Source organism: Oncorhynchus gorbuscha, linkage group LG08 (genome assembly GCF_021184085.1).
Source record: "Oncorhynchus gorbuscha isolate QuinsamMale2020 ecotype Even-year linkage group LG08, OgorEven_v1.0, whole genome shotgun sequence".
Lineage (NCBI taxonomy): Eukaryota > Metazoa > Chordata > Actinopteri > Salmoniformes > Salmonidae > Oncorhynchus > Oncorhynchus gorbuscha.
The window spans coordinates 62,591,149-62,608,397 of NC_060180.1; the positions used below are offsets into that span (position 1 = coordinate 62,591,149).

At 47.5% G+C, this 17,249-nt stretch overlaps 1 protein-coding gene across 2 annotated transcripts in view; it reads left to right on the top strand.

Moving 5' to 3' along the window:
• Nucleotides 1–16,723, top strand: part of LOC124040962 (protein FAM110B-like) — a 47,144-nt gene extending 30,421 nt beyond the window's left edge. For both annotated transcript variants that reach the window (XM_046358098.1, XM_046358099.1), the window contains exon 2: nucleotides 15,131–16,723. In XM_046358098.1, coding sequence (XP_046214054.1) covers nucleotides 15,474–16,721 — 1,248 coding nt within the window. In that variant the 5' untranslated portion in view covers nucleotides 15,131–15,473 and the 3' untranslated portion in view covers nucleotides 16,722–16,723. The remainder of the gene's footprint in view (nucleotides 1–15,130) is intronic.
• The last annotated feature ends 526 nt before the right edge of the window (nucleotides 16,724–17,249 follow it).

A 17,249-nucleotide genomic window follows, 5' to 3' on the forward strand; every position in this document is an offset into this window, starting at 1 on the left:
TAGATTAAGTGATCACAGTGGGCAGAGAGGCTGGTTGGTGTAACTACCTGAATGGCAGCCCATGTTATGTGTAGCTAAAGAGCAGAGGGTCAAAGTCGTTAAGAATTCAGCTCTAGCATAACAGACTGCGTGCACTGAGGCTGAGTCCTGGTGCCAGTTTCATTATGCCCTCTAATGGTCATGGTCTTTTGTTAGTTTTGGTCTTGCCTCATCGCTCCAACTCCCGTACGGACTCGGGAGAGGCTAAGGTCGAGCTTCATGTGTCCTTCGAAACACAATCTAACCAAGCCGCACTGATTCTTGACACAATGCTCACTTAACCCAGAAGCCAGCCGCACCAATATGTCGGAGAAAACACCGTACACCTGGTGACCTTGTCAGCATGCATTGCGCCCTGTCTGCCACAGGAGACGCTAATGCGCAACGGGATGAGGACATCCCTGCCGGCCAAACCCTCCTCTAACCCGGACGACGCTGGGCCAGTTGTGCCCTGCCCCATGGGTCTCCCGGCTGCGACAGAGCCTGGACTCGAACCCAGAATCTCTAGTGGCACAGCTAACACTGCGATGCAGTGTCTTAGACCACTGCTCGACTTGGGAGGCCATTGGTCATGGTCTTTATGCAATGTTTGGGAAACAGATCCTGAAACTGCTTTCCTACATCAAAGGATGTTATTCAGCCTCTTTATTTCTCCTATGACTCCAACTGTCCTACTTTTAAAGGACGGAGGCTGAGGAGCTGTTTTTGTGGAGGTGGTGCCAGGAAGAAGATGGGAGGACTACTCTCCTGTTTTCCCCCTGTTCTCTGTGGCGTGACCATAATTAACACCACTGAAACGCACAGGAGGGGGAGAGAGGCGAAGTCAGGCGGGTTAGCGACTCAAGCAGGCGCACGTGTGTGCGTGGTCTGCCAGGAACCCTGTTTATAAATATCCCTGCCTACACTGCTGCATCGTGGGATGCTGAGGCTCATCGTGTGGAGGCTGTGCTCTCCGCAGTGTATGAGATAATCTGCTGTTTTTTATGAGGGAAGAAGAACCGATATTATGAGGCTATGCCCCCGTACTCTTACAAATTGAGAGAACAGATTTTAAAAAACTTTAGCCTACTTCATTTGCAGCCAATTTGAAAAAGTTTTTCTTATTAGGCTTATTTGTGAACAAAATAGCCGATGCCACGTCTGTTAATTTAATTGTATTCTCTCAAAAGACTTCCATGTGAAACTAAAGTAAATAAGTTATGAATAAGTAGCATATCCAGTATTATTTTTTTATTATTGTAATAACTAACCGGCTTCATTGCAGTAATTTAGTTCAGAGCCATATTTCTGGATATAAGGAACTGAATCTGCCTCATTGTTACAGGTTAGTCATGGTTGATTTGGGAGATTGCTATAGTGGAGCGCTTGTTCCACATTTTGTTACATTACATCTTTATTCTAAAATGTATTAAATAAATAAAAATTCTCAATCTACACACAATACCCCATAATGACAAAGCATTGTAGACATTTTTGCAAAAATAAAACAGAAATACCTTATTTACATAAGTATTCAGACCCTTTGTTATGAGACTTGAAATTGAGCTCAGGTGCATCCTGTTTCCATTGATCATCCTTGATGTTTCTACAACTTGATTGGAGTCGACCTGTGGTAAATTAAATTGATTGGACGGGATTTGGAAAGGCACACAAGGTCCCACAGTTGACAGAACATGTCAGAGCAAAAACCAGGCCATGCGGTCAAAGTAATTTTCCGTAGAGCTCCGAGACAGGATTGTGTCAAGCACAGATCTGGGCAAAAGTACAAAAAACATTCTGCAGCATTGAAGGTCCCCAAGAACATAGTGGCCTCCATGATCCTTAGATGGAAGAAGTTTGGAACTCCCAAGACTCTTGCTAGAGCTGTCTGCTCGACCAAACTGAGCAATCGTGGGAGAAGGGCCTTGGTCAGGGAGGTGACCAAGAACCCGGTGGTCACTCTGACAGAGCTCCAGAGTTCCTCTGTGGAGATGGGAGAACCTTCCAGAAGGACAACCAGGAATGGCTTCCGGACAAGTCTCTAAATGTCCTTGAGTGGCCCAGGCAGAGCCCAATCGAACATCTCTGGAGAGACCTGAAAATAGCTGTGCAGCGACGCTCCCCATCCAACCTGACAGTGCTTGAGAGGATATGCAGAGAATAATGGGAGAAACTCCCAAAATACAGGTACGCCAAGCTTGTAGCATCATACCCAAGAGGACTCAAGACTGTAATTGCTGCCAAAGGTGCTTCAACAAGGTAATGAGTGAAGGGTCTGAATACTTATGTAAATGTGATATTTCAACAACTTAAGAAAAAAACATTTGCTAAAGTTTCTAAAACTTGTTTTTGCTTTGCCATTATGGGTATTGTGTGTAGATTGATGGGGGGGAGACAATTTAACAGATTTTAGATTAAGGCTGTAACGTAACAAAGTGGAAAAAGTCAAGGGGTCTGAATACTTTCCAAATGCCCTGTACCCCCCCAGTTCTTCTAGTAAATAAACATAACTGCTTGTGTGAATAGAGCTGGATAAGGTGATGTGCTGGCAGGCACCAGCATTGTAAAGAAGTGTCTGTGTTGAACAAACTGTCCCAAAACAGCCTCCCTCTCCAATCCCATTAGCAATATTTGTCGGCAGCCGTTAGGCCTGCTGATGGTGGGATCACATTTACGGAGTGTGTGTGTCCACCCACTGTGAATGTGTAAGTGTGTGGAGGGGATGGGAGGTTTGTGTGTGTGAGTGAGTGAGAAAAGATTGTCACTATTCTCTCCTAAAGAATAGTGACAATCTCTCTCACACAGTAGCATCTATGGTTGTAGCTCACCACTAACACATCTAGGCAAGGACTTGATCATCAGTTGGATCAGGTTGTTAAACATCTGTGGAGTTGAAATGAAGACTATGCATGCTATATAAAGCCTTTGTTTGTGGGACCAAGCCTGAGCACCACATGAGACTAAGTTTAAAATGGGTCTGAGTGTGTGTGTGTGTTTTTCTTGTACTAATAGAGACTATGGTGTGTGTGTGTGTTTCTATCTCTATAGGAAACCCTGCCTGTCTGTCCTGATGCCCTTTGCATCCGTTTGCCTGGGATCACAGATTAACACAGACTTCACTGACTAATTCCTGAATTACATTTACATTTACATTTAAGTCATTTAGCAGACGCTCTTATCCAGAGCGACTTACAAATTGGTGCATTCACCTTATGACATCCAGTGGAACAGTCACTTTACAATAGTGCATCTAAATCTTAAGGGGGGGGGTGAGAGGGATTACTTATCCTATCCTAGGTATTCCTTAAAGAGGTGGGGTTTCAGGTTTCTCCGGAAGGTGGTGATTGACTCCGCTGTCCTGGCGTCGTGAGGGAGTTTGTTCCACCATTGGGGGGCCAGGGCAGCGAACAGTTTTGACTGGGCTGAGCGGGAGCTGTACTTCCTCAGTGGTAGGGAGGCGAGCAGGCCAGAGGTGGATGAACGCAGTGCCCTTGTTTGGGTGTAGGGCCTGATCAGAGCCTGGAGGTACTGAGGTGCCGTTCCCCTCACAGCTCCGTAGGCAAGCACCATGGTCTTGTAGCGGATGCGAGCTTCAACTGGAAGCCAGTGGAGAGAACGGAGGAGCGGGGTGACGTGAGAGAACTTGGGAAGGTTGAACACCAGACGGGCTGCGGCGTTCTGGATGAGTTGAAGGGTTTAATGGCACAGGCAGGGAGCCCAGCCAACAGCGAGTTGCAGTAATCCAGACGGGAGATGACAAGTGCCTGGATTAGGACCTGCGCCGCTTCCTGTGTGAGGCAGGGTCGTACTCTCCGGATGTTGTAGAGCATGAACCTACAGGAACGGGCCACCGCCTTGATGTTGGTTGAGAACGACAGGGTGTTGTCCAGGATCACGCCAAGGTTCTTGGCGCTCTGGGAGGAGGACACAATGGAGTTGTCAACCGTGATGGCGAGATCATGGAACGGGCAGTCCTTCCCTGGGAGGAAGAGCAGCTCCGTCTTGCCGAGGTTCAGCTTGAGGTGGTGATCCGTCATCCACACTGATATGTCTGCCAGACATGCAGAGATGCGATTCGCCACCTGGTCATCAGAAGGGGGAAAGGAGAAGATTAATTGTGTGTCATCTGCATAGCAATGATAAGAGAGACCATGTGAGGTTATGACAGAGCCAAGTGACTTGGTGTATAGCGAGAATAGGAGAGGGCCAAGAACAGAGCCCTGGGGGACACCAGTGGTGAGAGCGCGTGGTGAGGAGACAGATTCTCGCCACGCCACCTGGTAGGAGCGACCTGTCAGGTAGGACGCAATCCAAGCGTGGGCCGCGCCGGAGATGCCCAACTCGGAGAGGGTGGAGAGGAGGATCTGATGGTTCACAGTATCGAAGGCAGCCGATAGATCTAGAAGGATGAGAGCAGAGGAGAGAGAGTTAGCTTTAGCAGTGCGGAGCGCCTCCGTGATACAGAGGAGAGCAGTCTCAGTTGAATGACTAGTCTTGAAACCTGACTGATTTGGATCAAGAAGGTCATTCAGAGAGAGATAGCGGGAGAGCTGGCCAAGGACGGCACGTTCAAGAGTTTTGGAGAGAAAAGAAAGAAGGGATACTGGTCTGTAATTGTTGACATCGGAGGGATCGAGTGTAGGTTTTTTCAGAAGGGGTGCAACTCGCTCTCTTGAAGACGGAAGGGACGTAGCCAGCGGTCAGGGATGAGTTGATGAGCGAGGTGAGGTAAGGGAGAAGGTCTCCGGAAATGGTCTGGAGAAGAGAGGAGGGGATAGGGTCAAGCGGGCAGGTTGTTGGGCGGCCGGCCGTCACAAGACGCGAGATTTCATCTGGAGAGAGAGGGGAGAAAGAGGTCAGAGCACAGGGTAGGGCAGTGTGAGCAGAACCAGCGGTGTCGTTTGACTTAGCAAACGAGGATCGGATGTCGTTGACCTTCTTTTCAAAATGGTTGACGAAGTCATCTGCAGAGAGGGAGGAGGGGGGGGGGAGGGGGAGGAGGATTCAGGAGGGAGGAGAAGGTGGCAAAGAGCTTCCTAGGGTTAGAGGCAGATGCTTGGAATTTAGCATGGTAGAAAGTGGCTTTAGCAGCAGAGACAGAGGAGGAAAATGTAGAGAGGAGGGAGTGAAAGGATGCCAGGTCCGCAGGGAGGCGAGTTTTCCTCCATTTCCGCTCGGCTGCCCGGAGCCCTGTTCTGTGAGCTCGCAATGAGTCATCGAGCCACGGAGCGGGAGGGGGAGGACCGAGCCGGCCTGGAGGCTAGGGGACATAGAGAGTCAAGGGATGCAGAGAGGGACGAGAGGAGGGTTGAGGAGGCAGAATCAGCAGATAGGTGGGAGAAGGTTTGAGCGGAGGGAAGAGATGATAGGATGGAAGAGGAGAGAGAGCGAAGGTTGGGACGGCGCGATACCATCCGAGTAGGGGCAGTGTGGGAGGTGTTGGATGAGAGCGAGAGGGAAAAGGATACAAGGTAGTGGTCGGAGACTTGGAGGGGAGTTGCAATGAGGTTAGTGGAAGAACAGCATCTAGTAAAGATGAGGTTGAGCGTATTGCCTGCCTTGTGAGTAGGGGGGAAGGTGAGAGGGTGAGGTCAAAAGAGGAGAGGAGTGGAAAGAAGGAGGCAGAGAGGAAAGAGTCAAAGGTAGACGTGGGGAGGTTAAAGTCGCCCAGAACTGTGAGAGGTGAGCCGTCCTCAGGAAAGGAGCTTATCAAGGCATCAAGCTCATTGATGAACTCTCCGAGGGAACCTGGAGGGCGATAAATGATAAGGATGTTAAGCTTGAAAGGGCTAGTAACTGTGACGGCATGGAATTCAAAGGAGGCGATAGACAGATGGGTAAGGGGAGAAAGAGAGAATGACCACTTGGGAGAGATGAGGATCCCGGTGCCACCACCCCGCTGACCAGAAGCTCTCGGGGTGTGCGAGAACACGTGGGCGGACGAAGAGAGAGCAGTAGGAGTAGCAGTGTTGTCTGTGGTGATCCATGTTTCCGTCAGTGCCAAGAAGTCGAGGGACTGGAGGGAGGCATAGGCTGAGATGAACTCTGCCTTGTTGACCGCAGATTGGCAGTTCCAGAGGCTACCGGAGACCTGGAACTCCACGTGGGTCGTGCTCGCTGGGACCACCAGAGTAGGGTGGCCGCGGCCACGCGGTGTGGAGCGTTTGTATGGTCTGTGCAGAGAGGAGAGAACAGGGATAAACAGACACATAGTTGACAGGCTACAGAAGAGGCTACGCTAATGCAAAGGAAATTGGAATGACAAGTGGACTACACGTCTCGAATGTTCAGAAAGTTAAGCTACGTAGCAAGAATCTTATTGACTAAAATGATTAAAATGATACAGTACTGCTGAAGTAGGCCAGCTGGCAGTGGGTGCGTTGTTGACACTACACTAATCAAGTCGTTCCGTTGAGTGTAATAGTTTCTGCAGTGTTGCTATTCGGGGGCTAGCTGGCTAGCTAGCAGTGTTGTTTACGTTACGTTGCGTTAAAAGAACGACAATAGCTGGCTAGCGAACCTAGAAAATCGCTCTAGACTACACAATTATCTTTGATACAAAGACGGCTATGTAGTTAGCTATGTAGCTAGCTACGATCAAACAAATCAAACCGTTGTACTGTAATGAAATGAAGTGAAAATGTGATACTACCTGTGAATGCGACCGGGTTGTTGAGTTCTATTCAGAAGACGTTGGCTAGCGTTGGCTAGCTAGCAGAGTCTCCTACGTTAAGGACGACAAATAGCTGGCTAGCTAACCTCGGTAAATTAAGATAATCACTCTAACACTACACACTCTAAACCTAAAACAACACAATTATCTTGGTACCATCTTTGTACCATAAATATTGATTCTCACCATCCAAAATAAGTAACACAGGCCTGCTTGTACAGTCGTATCGGCGCAAATATGCTCTAATGGAAAAACTGGCAGTTTCGGACCAACACACGCTTTTACAGTTTCTCTCTGTTCTTCCAAATAGTATAAAATTCAATAGACTTTACACTCAGCCCAAAATACTTTTCCTGTTGCGTGAAATTAATATTTTATTCTAATCAGTTTTCAGACTGAAAAATGTTAGGTTTATTTACACGGTGGGATGGTCAAGATGTAACGGGACAGCTGAAGTGTACAGGTACAGCAGACCTATTCTGTAACAGATCTATTGTAGTGTCTTTGGTCTGAAGACACAGCGCTGGCTGCCGTCAATATCTCCAGATCTCCTCAGAGTAACAGATCTTCCAAGCCTTGTATTGACATTGGAAAGTATTGGCAGTTGATAACTGTCGCTGCAATTCTTGAGTTTTTCACATAAAGACAGTGTTGGGAGTTTGTGGGCGACCCCTAGAGTCTGAACATGTTTTACTGTCACTTTGAGCTCAAGCTTTTTCCCATCTTGCTTTTGGAGAGAGTGCAGACCAACGTTGAAGCAGAAAGAAACTTAGAAAGTTGTAAAGTATATGTTTACTACTAAAGGAGAATCGAGTGCTTAGATGATCAGTGTGATGAACCAGAAGGGAATTGGAATGTCTTTTCCTTTGACATTTGTGAATGGAGAATTGATTTTGTGCTCCCCTGTGCACTGCATTCTGATTCTATGGCAACAGCGCCATCTACAGCCATTTTCTACAAACTACTTTTCCATCTAATAGTCTCATCTACAGCTTCTAGAATCATCATTGTCGCCTCATTTTAATAGAGGGACATTTGACTGGTACATCGTGGGAGGAACTGATCTGATATGAGTGCACTCACATTTTATTATTACTGTATTGGACAAAACTATTGTTGTGAATGAATGTGGATTGAAAACAAACTATTTCAACAGTAGATTAATTGAAACATTTGTCACTGAGTCCTTGCCATATTCTTCCTTCAGTAGATATTACATGTTTTCCCTTGCCTTTATGAGATAACATTGCTTTAGATCGCAGTCCCCTTTTGTACCGCAATAGACTGCATGCACATTGTACATAGTAACTCTAAAGTAGTTCCTACAGTGTGTTGCACAATGTTTTTAGGGAAATAAAGGTATTATTTTATATTCTCTGCTACCCCAAAATCTACCAAAGACTTTCTGGCCTAAAATCTTACCCACTCTGCTACACTCCTTCATGTAAAAGAGGTGAGCCCATCCCTCTATCCAAAAGCACCTCTCTGGGCCTGCAGCCATCCCCAAACTATCATCCCCAAAGAGCAGCCCCCTTCAATCCCCCTGAGAGGAGAAACCTGGGAGTGTTGTGTTGTGGTAACAACATGCAGATAGAGATGGTTTTAACCATGTTCAGAGAACCACATACAGAGATGAGGGAATGGGCTCCATCCCCCCAGGGAGATGTGGTGCAAGCACATATTCAGTTCCAACCAATATCTGGAAGGAAGGATGGAGTAAATCTGTAAACACATGGAACCATTTGGGGGAAATTAGGAGACATGCTATGGGTATCTTTTCATTATAGTGAATTTACCATGAGTTTACAATGACAACCTGACATATTGTGGCTCTGAATCTTCTCCTGTCTGTTGCAGATTTGTGTACAAGACCTTGGCAGATGGTAGATTTGCAAACCCTATTAAAGTCAACCGCCAGTTGAATGACTCAACACTCAGACTGTCGTTATTTGGGGGTTTGCAAACATCTGAGTCTTGAGAATTAGCGATGGCTCCAAGCTGATCTAACCCCCGTTGTGCGGCTCAAAGCTGATCTAACCCCCGTTGTGCGGCTCATAGCTGATCCAACCCCCGTTGTGCGGCTCATAGCTGATCCAACCCCCGTTGTGCGGCTCAAAGCTGATCCAACCCCCGTTGTGCGGCTCAAAGCTGATCTAACCCCCGTTGTGCAGCTCCAAGCTGATCCAACCCCCGTTGTGCGGCTCCAAGCTGATCCAACCCCCGTTGTGCGGCTCCAAGCTGATCTAACCCCCGTTGTGCGGCTCCAAGCTGATCCAACCCCCGTTGTGCGGCTCCAAGCTGATCCAACCCCCGTTGTGTGGCTCCAAGCTGATCTAACCCCCGTTGTGCGGCTCCAAGCTGATCTAACCCCCGTTGTGCGGCTCAAAGCTGATCCAACCCCCGTTGTGCGGCTCAAAGCTGACTGTCATTTTTTTATTGTCAAAACATTTGTGGTCTTCATCCACTCTCAATCAGTTTAGATCCAACAAAGTGATTGAGGAAGATGCTTTACATCACCACAGTTTAAGTAGTAGTAGTAACATTGTGGACTTCATTGTAGTTTGTAATGAGTTTTGATTTTGCATGTGCAGTACTTCTCTCTCTACATGCTGCATTGGTCATTCAGCTATACTGTATGTAGTTCTTATTCTGTCTCAATTTGTCGCAACAATACCATTATTTAACTGAACATGGGCCCCTAGCCATGTCAGTGCAGTCATCACCAAATGTCTGGGTGCCTACTTACTGCCTAGTATGTAACACACTGACCATCATGTGTTTGGGGCCTGGGGGTGGGAAAACAAAAGGATTGTCTGCCTCTCCCAGACCCAGCAATGAATTTGAGCTCTTAGCTGATGTGGGGTTTTCTGTCGGCCTTTAATTTATTTTTAAGGAAGAGAATGGAATGTTAGGCTAATGCGGTTATGAGAATGAAGGATTCTGTTGGGTCGAACATTCCAAACATACGCCGCTGTTATGGATGTGCTCATTCTGGTCAAAGGACACTATGCATCTCCTGTGTTGATCAACCCCGGCCAACGGCTCTGCACCCCCCCCCTCTTCCCCTTCATCCAAATCCAGACAGCTGATGTTCTGAAAAGAGCTGCAAAGAGCGCCACTCTAGACCCAAACTGTTACAGACCTATATCCATCCTGCCCTGCCTTTTTAAGTCTTTTTAAGTCTTCGAAAGCCAAGTGAGCAAACAGATTTTGAAACCCACCGTACTTTCTCCGCTATGCAATCTGGTTTCCGAGCTGGTCACGGATGCACCTCAGCCACACTCAAGGTAACATAACCGCCATCGATAAAAGACAATACTGTGCAGCCGTCTTCATCGACCTGGCCAAGGCTCTCGACTCTGTCAATCACCGTATTCTTATCAGCAGACTCGACAGCTTTGGTTTCTCTAATGACTGCCTCGCCTGGTTCACCAACTACTTCTCAGACAGAGTTCAGTGTGTCAAATCGGAGGGCCTGTTGTCCGGACCTCTGGCAGTCTCTATGAGGGTGCTCAGGGTTCAATTCTCGAGCAAACCCCTTTCTCTGTACATATCAACGATGTCGCTCTTGCAGCTGGCGATTCTCTGATCTCTCCTCTACGCAAACGACACCATTCTGTATACATCTGGCCCTTCTTTGGACACTGTGTTAACTTCTTGGATATAGGGGGCGCTCTTTTAATTTATGGATAAAAAAACGTTCCTGTTTTAAACAAGATATTTTGTCATGAAAAGATGCTCGACTATGCATATAATTGACAGCTTTGAAAAGAAAACACTCGGACGTTTCCAAAACTGCAAAGATATTGTCTGTGAGTGCCACAGAACTAATGCTACAGGCGAAACCAAGATGAAATTTCCTACAGGAAGTGCCCCAGATTTTGAATGCGCTGTGTTCCAATATCTCCTTATATGGCTGTGTATGGGTCACGAATGAGCTTAGTTTCTGTCGTTTCCCCAAGGTGTCGACAGCATTGTGACGTATTTGTAGGCAAATCATTGGAAGATTGACCTTAAGAGACTACATCTACCAGGTGGCCGCTTGGTGTCCTCCGTTGCAATTATTGCGTAATCTCCAGCTGCGTGTATTTTTCGTTTGCTTCGAGGAGAAACACAGCTGCCATGAATGATTTATCATCGAATATATATGTGAAAAACACCTTGAGGCTTGATTCTAAACAACGTTTGCCATGTTTCTGTCGATATTATGGAGTTAATTTGGTAAAACGTTTGGCGTTGTAGAGACTGCATTTTCAGATTTTTTTCTTAGCCAAACGTGATGAACAAAACGGAGCGATTTCTCCTTCAAAAATAATATTTTTGGAAAAAATGAACATTTGCTATCTGAGTCTCCTCATTGAAAACATCCGAAGTTCTTCAAAGGTAAATTATTTATTTAAATGCTTTTCTTGTTTTTGTGAAAATGTTGCCTGCTGAATGCTAGGCTTAATGCTATATGCTAGCTATCAATACTCTTGCACAAATGCTTGTGTAGTTATGGTTGAAAAGCATATTTTGAAAATCTGAGATGAAAGTGTTGTTAACAAAAGGCTAAGCTTGTGAGTGAATATATTTCTTTCATTTCATTTCCGATTTTCATGAATAGTTAACGTTGCGTTATGGTAATGAGCTTGAGGCTATAATTACGCTCCCGGATACGGGATTGCTCAACGCTAGAGGTTAACAAACCTCCAAACGAGCTTCAGCTTCATACAACTCTCCTTCCGTGGATTCCAACTGCTCTTAAATGCTAGTCAAATTAAATGCATGCTCTTCAACTAATTGCTGCCCGCTCCCACCCACCCCACCAGCATCACTACTCTGGACAGTTCTGACTTAGAATATGTGGACAACTAAAAATACCTAGGTGTCTGGCTAGACATTAAGCATCTTCAATCCAAAGCATTGTTGTGATGTTTTAAATATTAATTTTTTTGTTATTTCACCTTTATTTAACCAGGTAAGCTAGTTGAGAACAAGTTCTCATTTACAACTGCGACCTGGCCAAGATAAAGCAAACCAATGCGACACAAACAACAACAGAGTTACACATGGAATAAACAAGCGTACAGTCAATAACACAATAGAAAATAAAGAAAGTATGCTGCCAAACATACCCTCTTAAAACTGACTATCCTACCGATCCTTGACTTCGGTGATGTCATTTACAAAATAGCCTCCATCCCTCTACTTAGCAAATTGGATTCTGTCTATCACAGTGCCATCCGTTTTGTCACCAAAGTCCCATATACTACCCACCACTGCGACTTGTATGCTCTCGTTGGCTGGCCCTCGCTTCATTTTCGTCACCAAACCCACTGGCTCCAGGTCATCTAGAAGTCTTTGCTAGGTAAAGCTCTGCCTTATCTTAGCTCACTGGTCACCATAGCAACACCCACCTATAGCACGTGCTCCAGACGGTATATTTCACTGGTCCTCTCCAAAGCCAACACCTCCTTTGACCGCCTTTCCTTCCAGTTCTCTGCTTCCAATGACTAGAACGATTTGCAAAAATCACTGAAGTTGGAGACTTATCTCCCTCACTAACTTTAAGCATCAGCTTAAAGCAGCTCACCGATCGTTCCAGCTGTACACAGCCCATCTGTAAGTAGCCCATCCAATGATCTACCTCATCCCCATATTGTTTTTATTAACTTTTTTGCTCTTTTGCACACCAGTATTTCTACTTGCACAGCATCATCTGCACATTGATCACTCCAGTGTTAATTTGCTAAATCGTAATTACTTCACTACTATTGTCTATTTATTGCCTTCATTTGCGCACACTGTATACACATTTGTCTATTGTTTGTTTATTCCATGTGTAACTCTTGTTTGTGTCGCACTGCTTTGCTTTATCTTGGCCAGGCAGGCCGCAGTTGTAACTGAGAACTGGTTCTGAACTGGCCTACCTGGTTAAATAAAGGTGAAATAAAAAATCTTGATAAGATCCATGGAGACATTATATCATCCATTCTCTGGTTGAATGTCAGGTGAAAAACTGCTGAACTCTGTGGTGACATCATATACATACACTACAAACTCACTCTACAACCCCCCACCAAACAACCCTGCACCAAACAACGAGTGTTGCAGGGCAGACGGGACAAAAGGCCCCCACAGCTGGTTGGTTGGCATAGCCCTGTTGAGAGGGGTGGGTAAGGGTATTGTGAGGGGGGGTTAAGACTGTAGCTTAGTAGTCCAGGGGGTGATTATAGTAATTTGTATTGGCTTGAGGAGAGTCTGGTATTTACTGGTATTACTGTGTATAGTACTGGCTCTGACCCCTCCTGCTCCTTAATTACTGTGTGTGTGTGTGTGTGTGACTGCAGACAGTGAGGTGGCATACTGCGGCCTCATGTGTATGGGCCCTGCCACTGACCCACCCACTTCTAATGAGAGTTTCCTTTTGTCATGCTGTTTTACACAGTCCTCTGTCTCCCATAACATTCATAGTCATATAATCCTCTCATGTTTACATTATAATATAGGCGATCTACAGGGTCCTTTAGCTCTAAGGTCTAGCCGTGACCAGATCTATGGAGGAAATGGGGCCTGGGAGAGTTTCTGTTCATTCAGACGTCCTTCTGTGGATGACCCTGCAGTGTTTCCCCTATGTATTTTCATGTAGGCGTGTTGCAGAGGCCCCTGAATCTGCATCCGGGGCTAACCAAACAAATGTATTCCATTGAAGAAAAATGTAAATGGGGTCAATGGGCAAGGTAGCCCTCCTAATTTATAATAGGGGGAAACACTGTCCCTCCGTATTAACCACTAGGGACTACAATGGTTTGGTTTATTCTCCTGGAGTGTCTTTAGATGATGAAATGGGTCCCCACGATTACCCCGCGGCCACTGCTGTGTTTCGGCTGGAGCTGGGAGTCTGTCATTGCTCGATTGAATTATGTAAATATTCCTTTGCAGATTGCTGTGGGAGTCCCCAGACCCCTAATGTGATTATATTACTAAATAGAGGGAAGCAGGCTCGCCTCGGGTCTTTTTGTGTGTGACGGGTCAGGATATACACTAGTAGTGTGTTTCTATGCTGTACGACAGGGGGGATTGGGAGTGAGGCTTTGGATCTCAATCTAGTCTGGATTATAGTCCCCTCCCCTCCCACCCCATCTCGTTTGTATAATTAGTGATTCGGGGGGATAAAGTTGGAGATATTGGATTCAGGCATGTGTATATAAAACAATTATTTCTGATATGATGAGGAGTGTGGGTGTGGAGAAAGTCACATGTTTGCAGATTGTGATTACATTTTTTTGCAGTAACAACCCTCCTAATTTCAGTGATTTGAGGGGATTCACAAATTAAAAACAGTAGCATCCAAAGCTGCCTCTGATAATTACATTTCCATAGTAGCAAATTGAGGTACCACAACCCCGTTCAATCCAGAAACAAAGGAAAACCCACAACAAAATGGTTAGATTTGCCCTGATCCATGACCCCATCACACACTCTGTCCAGGCAGTGCCACCACTTGAAAATGACAAAGTAAACTACAAATTGTCCCTTTTAAAAGGAACTCATTAGTCTACTCTTATCTGTAGTAAGCCAGACATCAGGATGTGTTTTTGGTTTGACTGAGGCAGTACAGGTGTCTGCTCCGCATCGCTCCCCCAGACTCCCCCAGTGCTGCCTCAAGATCAAAGCAGACACACATACACAATACGGTGGGGCTATAAAACTGGTTTGTCACTGCAATTTCCCTGTCTATCAGCGGGCACACAAACAGCCCTCTCCCTGATGCCACTGTAATGATTTTTTATTTATGACAGCCCAAAATTCCACTTCATTATTTTTTCTGTGAAGTTCCCTGAGGTTCTGGTCAAGGCTGAGTGCTTCAGTCTATACTTCACTGCACTCTCTATTTCACTCTACACTCTCGCTCTCCTCTGTCATTCTCTTTCTGGCCCTCTGTCTCTCTATGTGAGTGTGTGTGTGTGTGAGTGTGTGTGGTGAAAAAAAGCACACCACTGGTGGCAGTGTCAGCACTTTCTCGCGTGTGTGTGTGTGTGTGTGTCTGAGGGAGAGGAGGAGAGAGAGTGAGTTGGAATAGTCTGATTCCTCTCACTGACAGACATCTTATCCTTCATAACTCTTCTGATGTTAGAGCAAAATGTACTGTGCGCTTTTCTACTCAGTCTTTCTTCCTTTGACTAACACCATATTTGTGTGTGTGTGTGTGTGTGTGTGTGTGTGTGTGTGTGTGTGTGTGTGTGTGTGTGTGTGTGTGTGTGTGTGTGTGTGTGTGTGTGTGTGTGTGTGTGTGTGTGTGTGTGTGTTTGCATCTGCATGTATTCCTTTGTGTGTGTGTTTTATATAGTGTTCCCCTCAACAGACAAGTACATGCATGTCTCCCAGCTCTTCATGTTGTTGTTATGACCTGATGTCACCTGATCTCCTAACGCAATTGGTCCGTCTGTGTTTCAGATCTGCTGCCTCCAGTCGGGCGAACAAAGGAGGGGAGAAGAGGCTGATCCTTCCCACAATCCTTCAGTCACTGGGCCTACTGATCCGGACCACTGCTCTGCCTTCTCACTCCCCTCTCCCCCCCACCCTAAGGCAGGCAAGCTGTGGGGCAGTAGGATCAGGGCAGCAGTAAGGGCTGATTGATGCTCTGTGGGGATGAGACCTGGCTGCTGAAGGCCAGTGGAGACGGCTCCCATTCTCCGCTCGCCTGGCTTTATGTGCGTGTCTGCAGGCTGCCCTACGCGCAGCAGCAGCAGAGCCACCCCCCACGTCAGCCACGGTGGCCACCCCGAGCCATCCAGACATGCCCACCGAGACCCTGCCGTCGCTGGCAGATAGCAAACCCACCGGGCCTGGGGCAGCCTTTGTCTCCACTGTCCCCCTGCGCATACTCAACAAGGGACCCGAGTACTTCCGGCGCCAGGTGGAAACCAACCCTAAGCGGCTGAGCGCCGTGGAGCGGTTGGAGGCGGACAAGTCCAAGTACGTGAAGAGCCAGGAGGTCATCAACACCAAGCAGGAGCCTGTCAAGCCCCAGCTGCTGGCCAAGCCACCTGTCTGCCCCGCCGTGGCCAAGAGAGGGGCGAATGGTGGCGGTTGTGGTGGGGTGGCCCTCAAGACATTCAATAACAACTCCAAGTCGGACACGTGCGCCACCACCAGCAAACGGGAGAACCTTAACCTGGAGATCCTCAAGAACCTCCTGAACAGCTCCGGCTCGGTCTCTGAGGGCCACGCTAAGAGCGCTACTCTAAAACCTGGGGCCAGGAGCTTGGCCCCCCACCGCTCCACCCCCACACCCACCACAGACTGCACTGAGCCCACCAGCCTCCGTTCCGTCGCCAAGTCCCTCAAGGTGCCTCCGCCTGCACCTGGCCGACAGAGCCCCCAGGGGGGGAACCTGAACCTCAGCCGCCGGCTGCTGGAGGAGCGGGGCGAGGGCAATCACTCACCCCTCCATGCCTCCCACAGCTCCTCCGACATCCGCAGGCTGTGCAACGGTAAGCCTCTAAGGGCGGCCCGAAGCAGCAGCAGCAGCTCCGCACCTCCCTTACCCCCCAAGCCCAGTACCAAAGTCCTGGCCCCCCTCTGCGACAATGCCCCTCAGTCGCCTGAGAGGGAGCCTCCGCCGCCCTCCTCTGCCACCCCAGATGAGCAGTTGGAGCTAGAGTTGGGGAGCTCGTTGGCCCGCCGGCCCTCTCTGCACCGCTCCAAGTCGGACCTGAGCGACCGGTATGCGCGGGCAGGCGCCGACGTGGAACGCTTCTTTAACTACTGTGGGCTGGACCCTGAGGAGCTGGAGAGCGTGGGTGTGGAGAGCTTTGCCCGCGCCAACTCCGACATAATCTCCCTCAACTTCCGCAGCGCTAGCATGATCAGCTCGGACTGTGACCAATCACGGCATAGCAACGAGGACATGACGGACGAGGAGGAAGACGTGAGCGAACGCGTGCCGTACGGAATCTCGGCCGTGGAACGAAACGCCCGCGTCATCAAATGGCTGTACAGCATCAAACAGGCGCGCGAGTCGCAGAAAGTGTCTCATGTCTAAAAGAGAAGGAAGAAACAAACTATTAGATGGTCCTTGCAACAAAACAAAACAAAAAAAGACTTCCGATGGAATGAAGGTCTTTGGACACTCTGAATCTCTGAATGTCAAAGTATTGACTGGCAAGACGCCCTTGGATGGATATTGCGGTCGCTATTGCGTTCAGTGTTTGTTGTCCTCTGAATCTGCATGGCTCCTCCCACCCACCCGTCACTGCGGCCTCCAGCAACAGGTTTAGGAACATATTGCCTTTTTCAAGATGGCAGCAGTTCAGTTCCGTCTCTTCGAGCAGTACAGCTCTCTCTCATTGTTATGCTTTCTGTCTGTTTAGACCAGCACAATGACGCCAGCTCTTTTTAGATGTCTTCTTAATGTCCTTTCTTTCTGAACAACACTGAGCCTGGAAGCCATACGGGTGTGAATGCAGCGCTTCAGTGTGTAACCAGTCTTTAGTCTGATAATTCTGAGCTTTGAGTGTCTATAGAAAAAAATTTCCTTGAAAAAAGGGCTGTGAAAGCATGGTACAGTCCA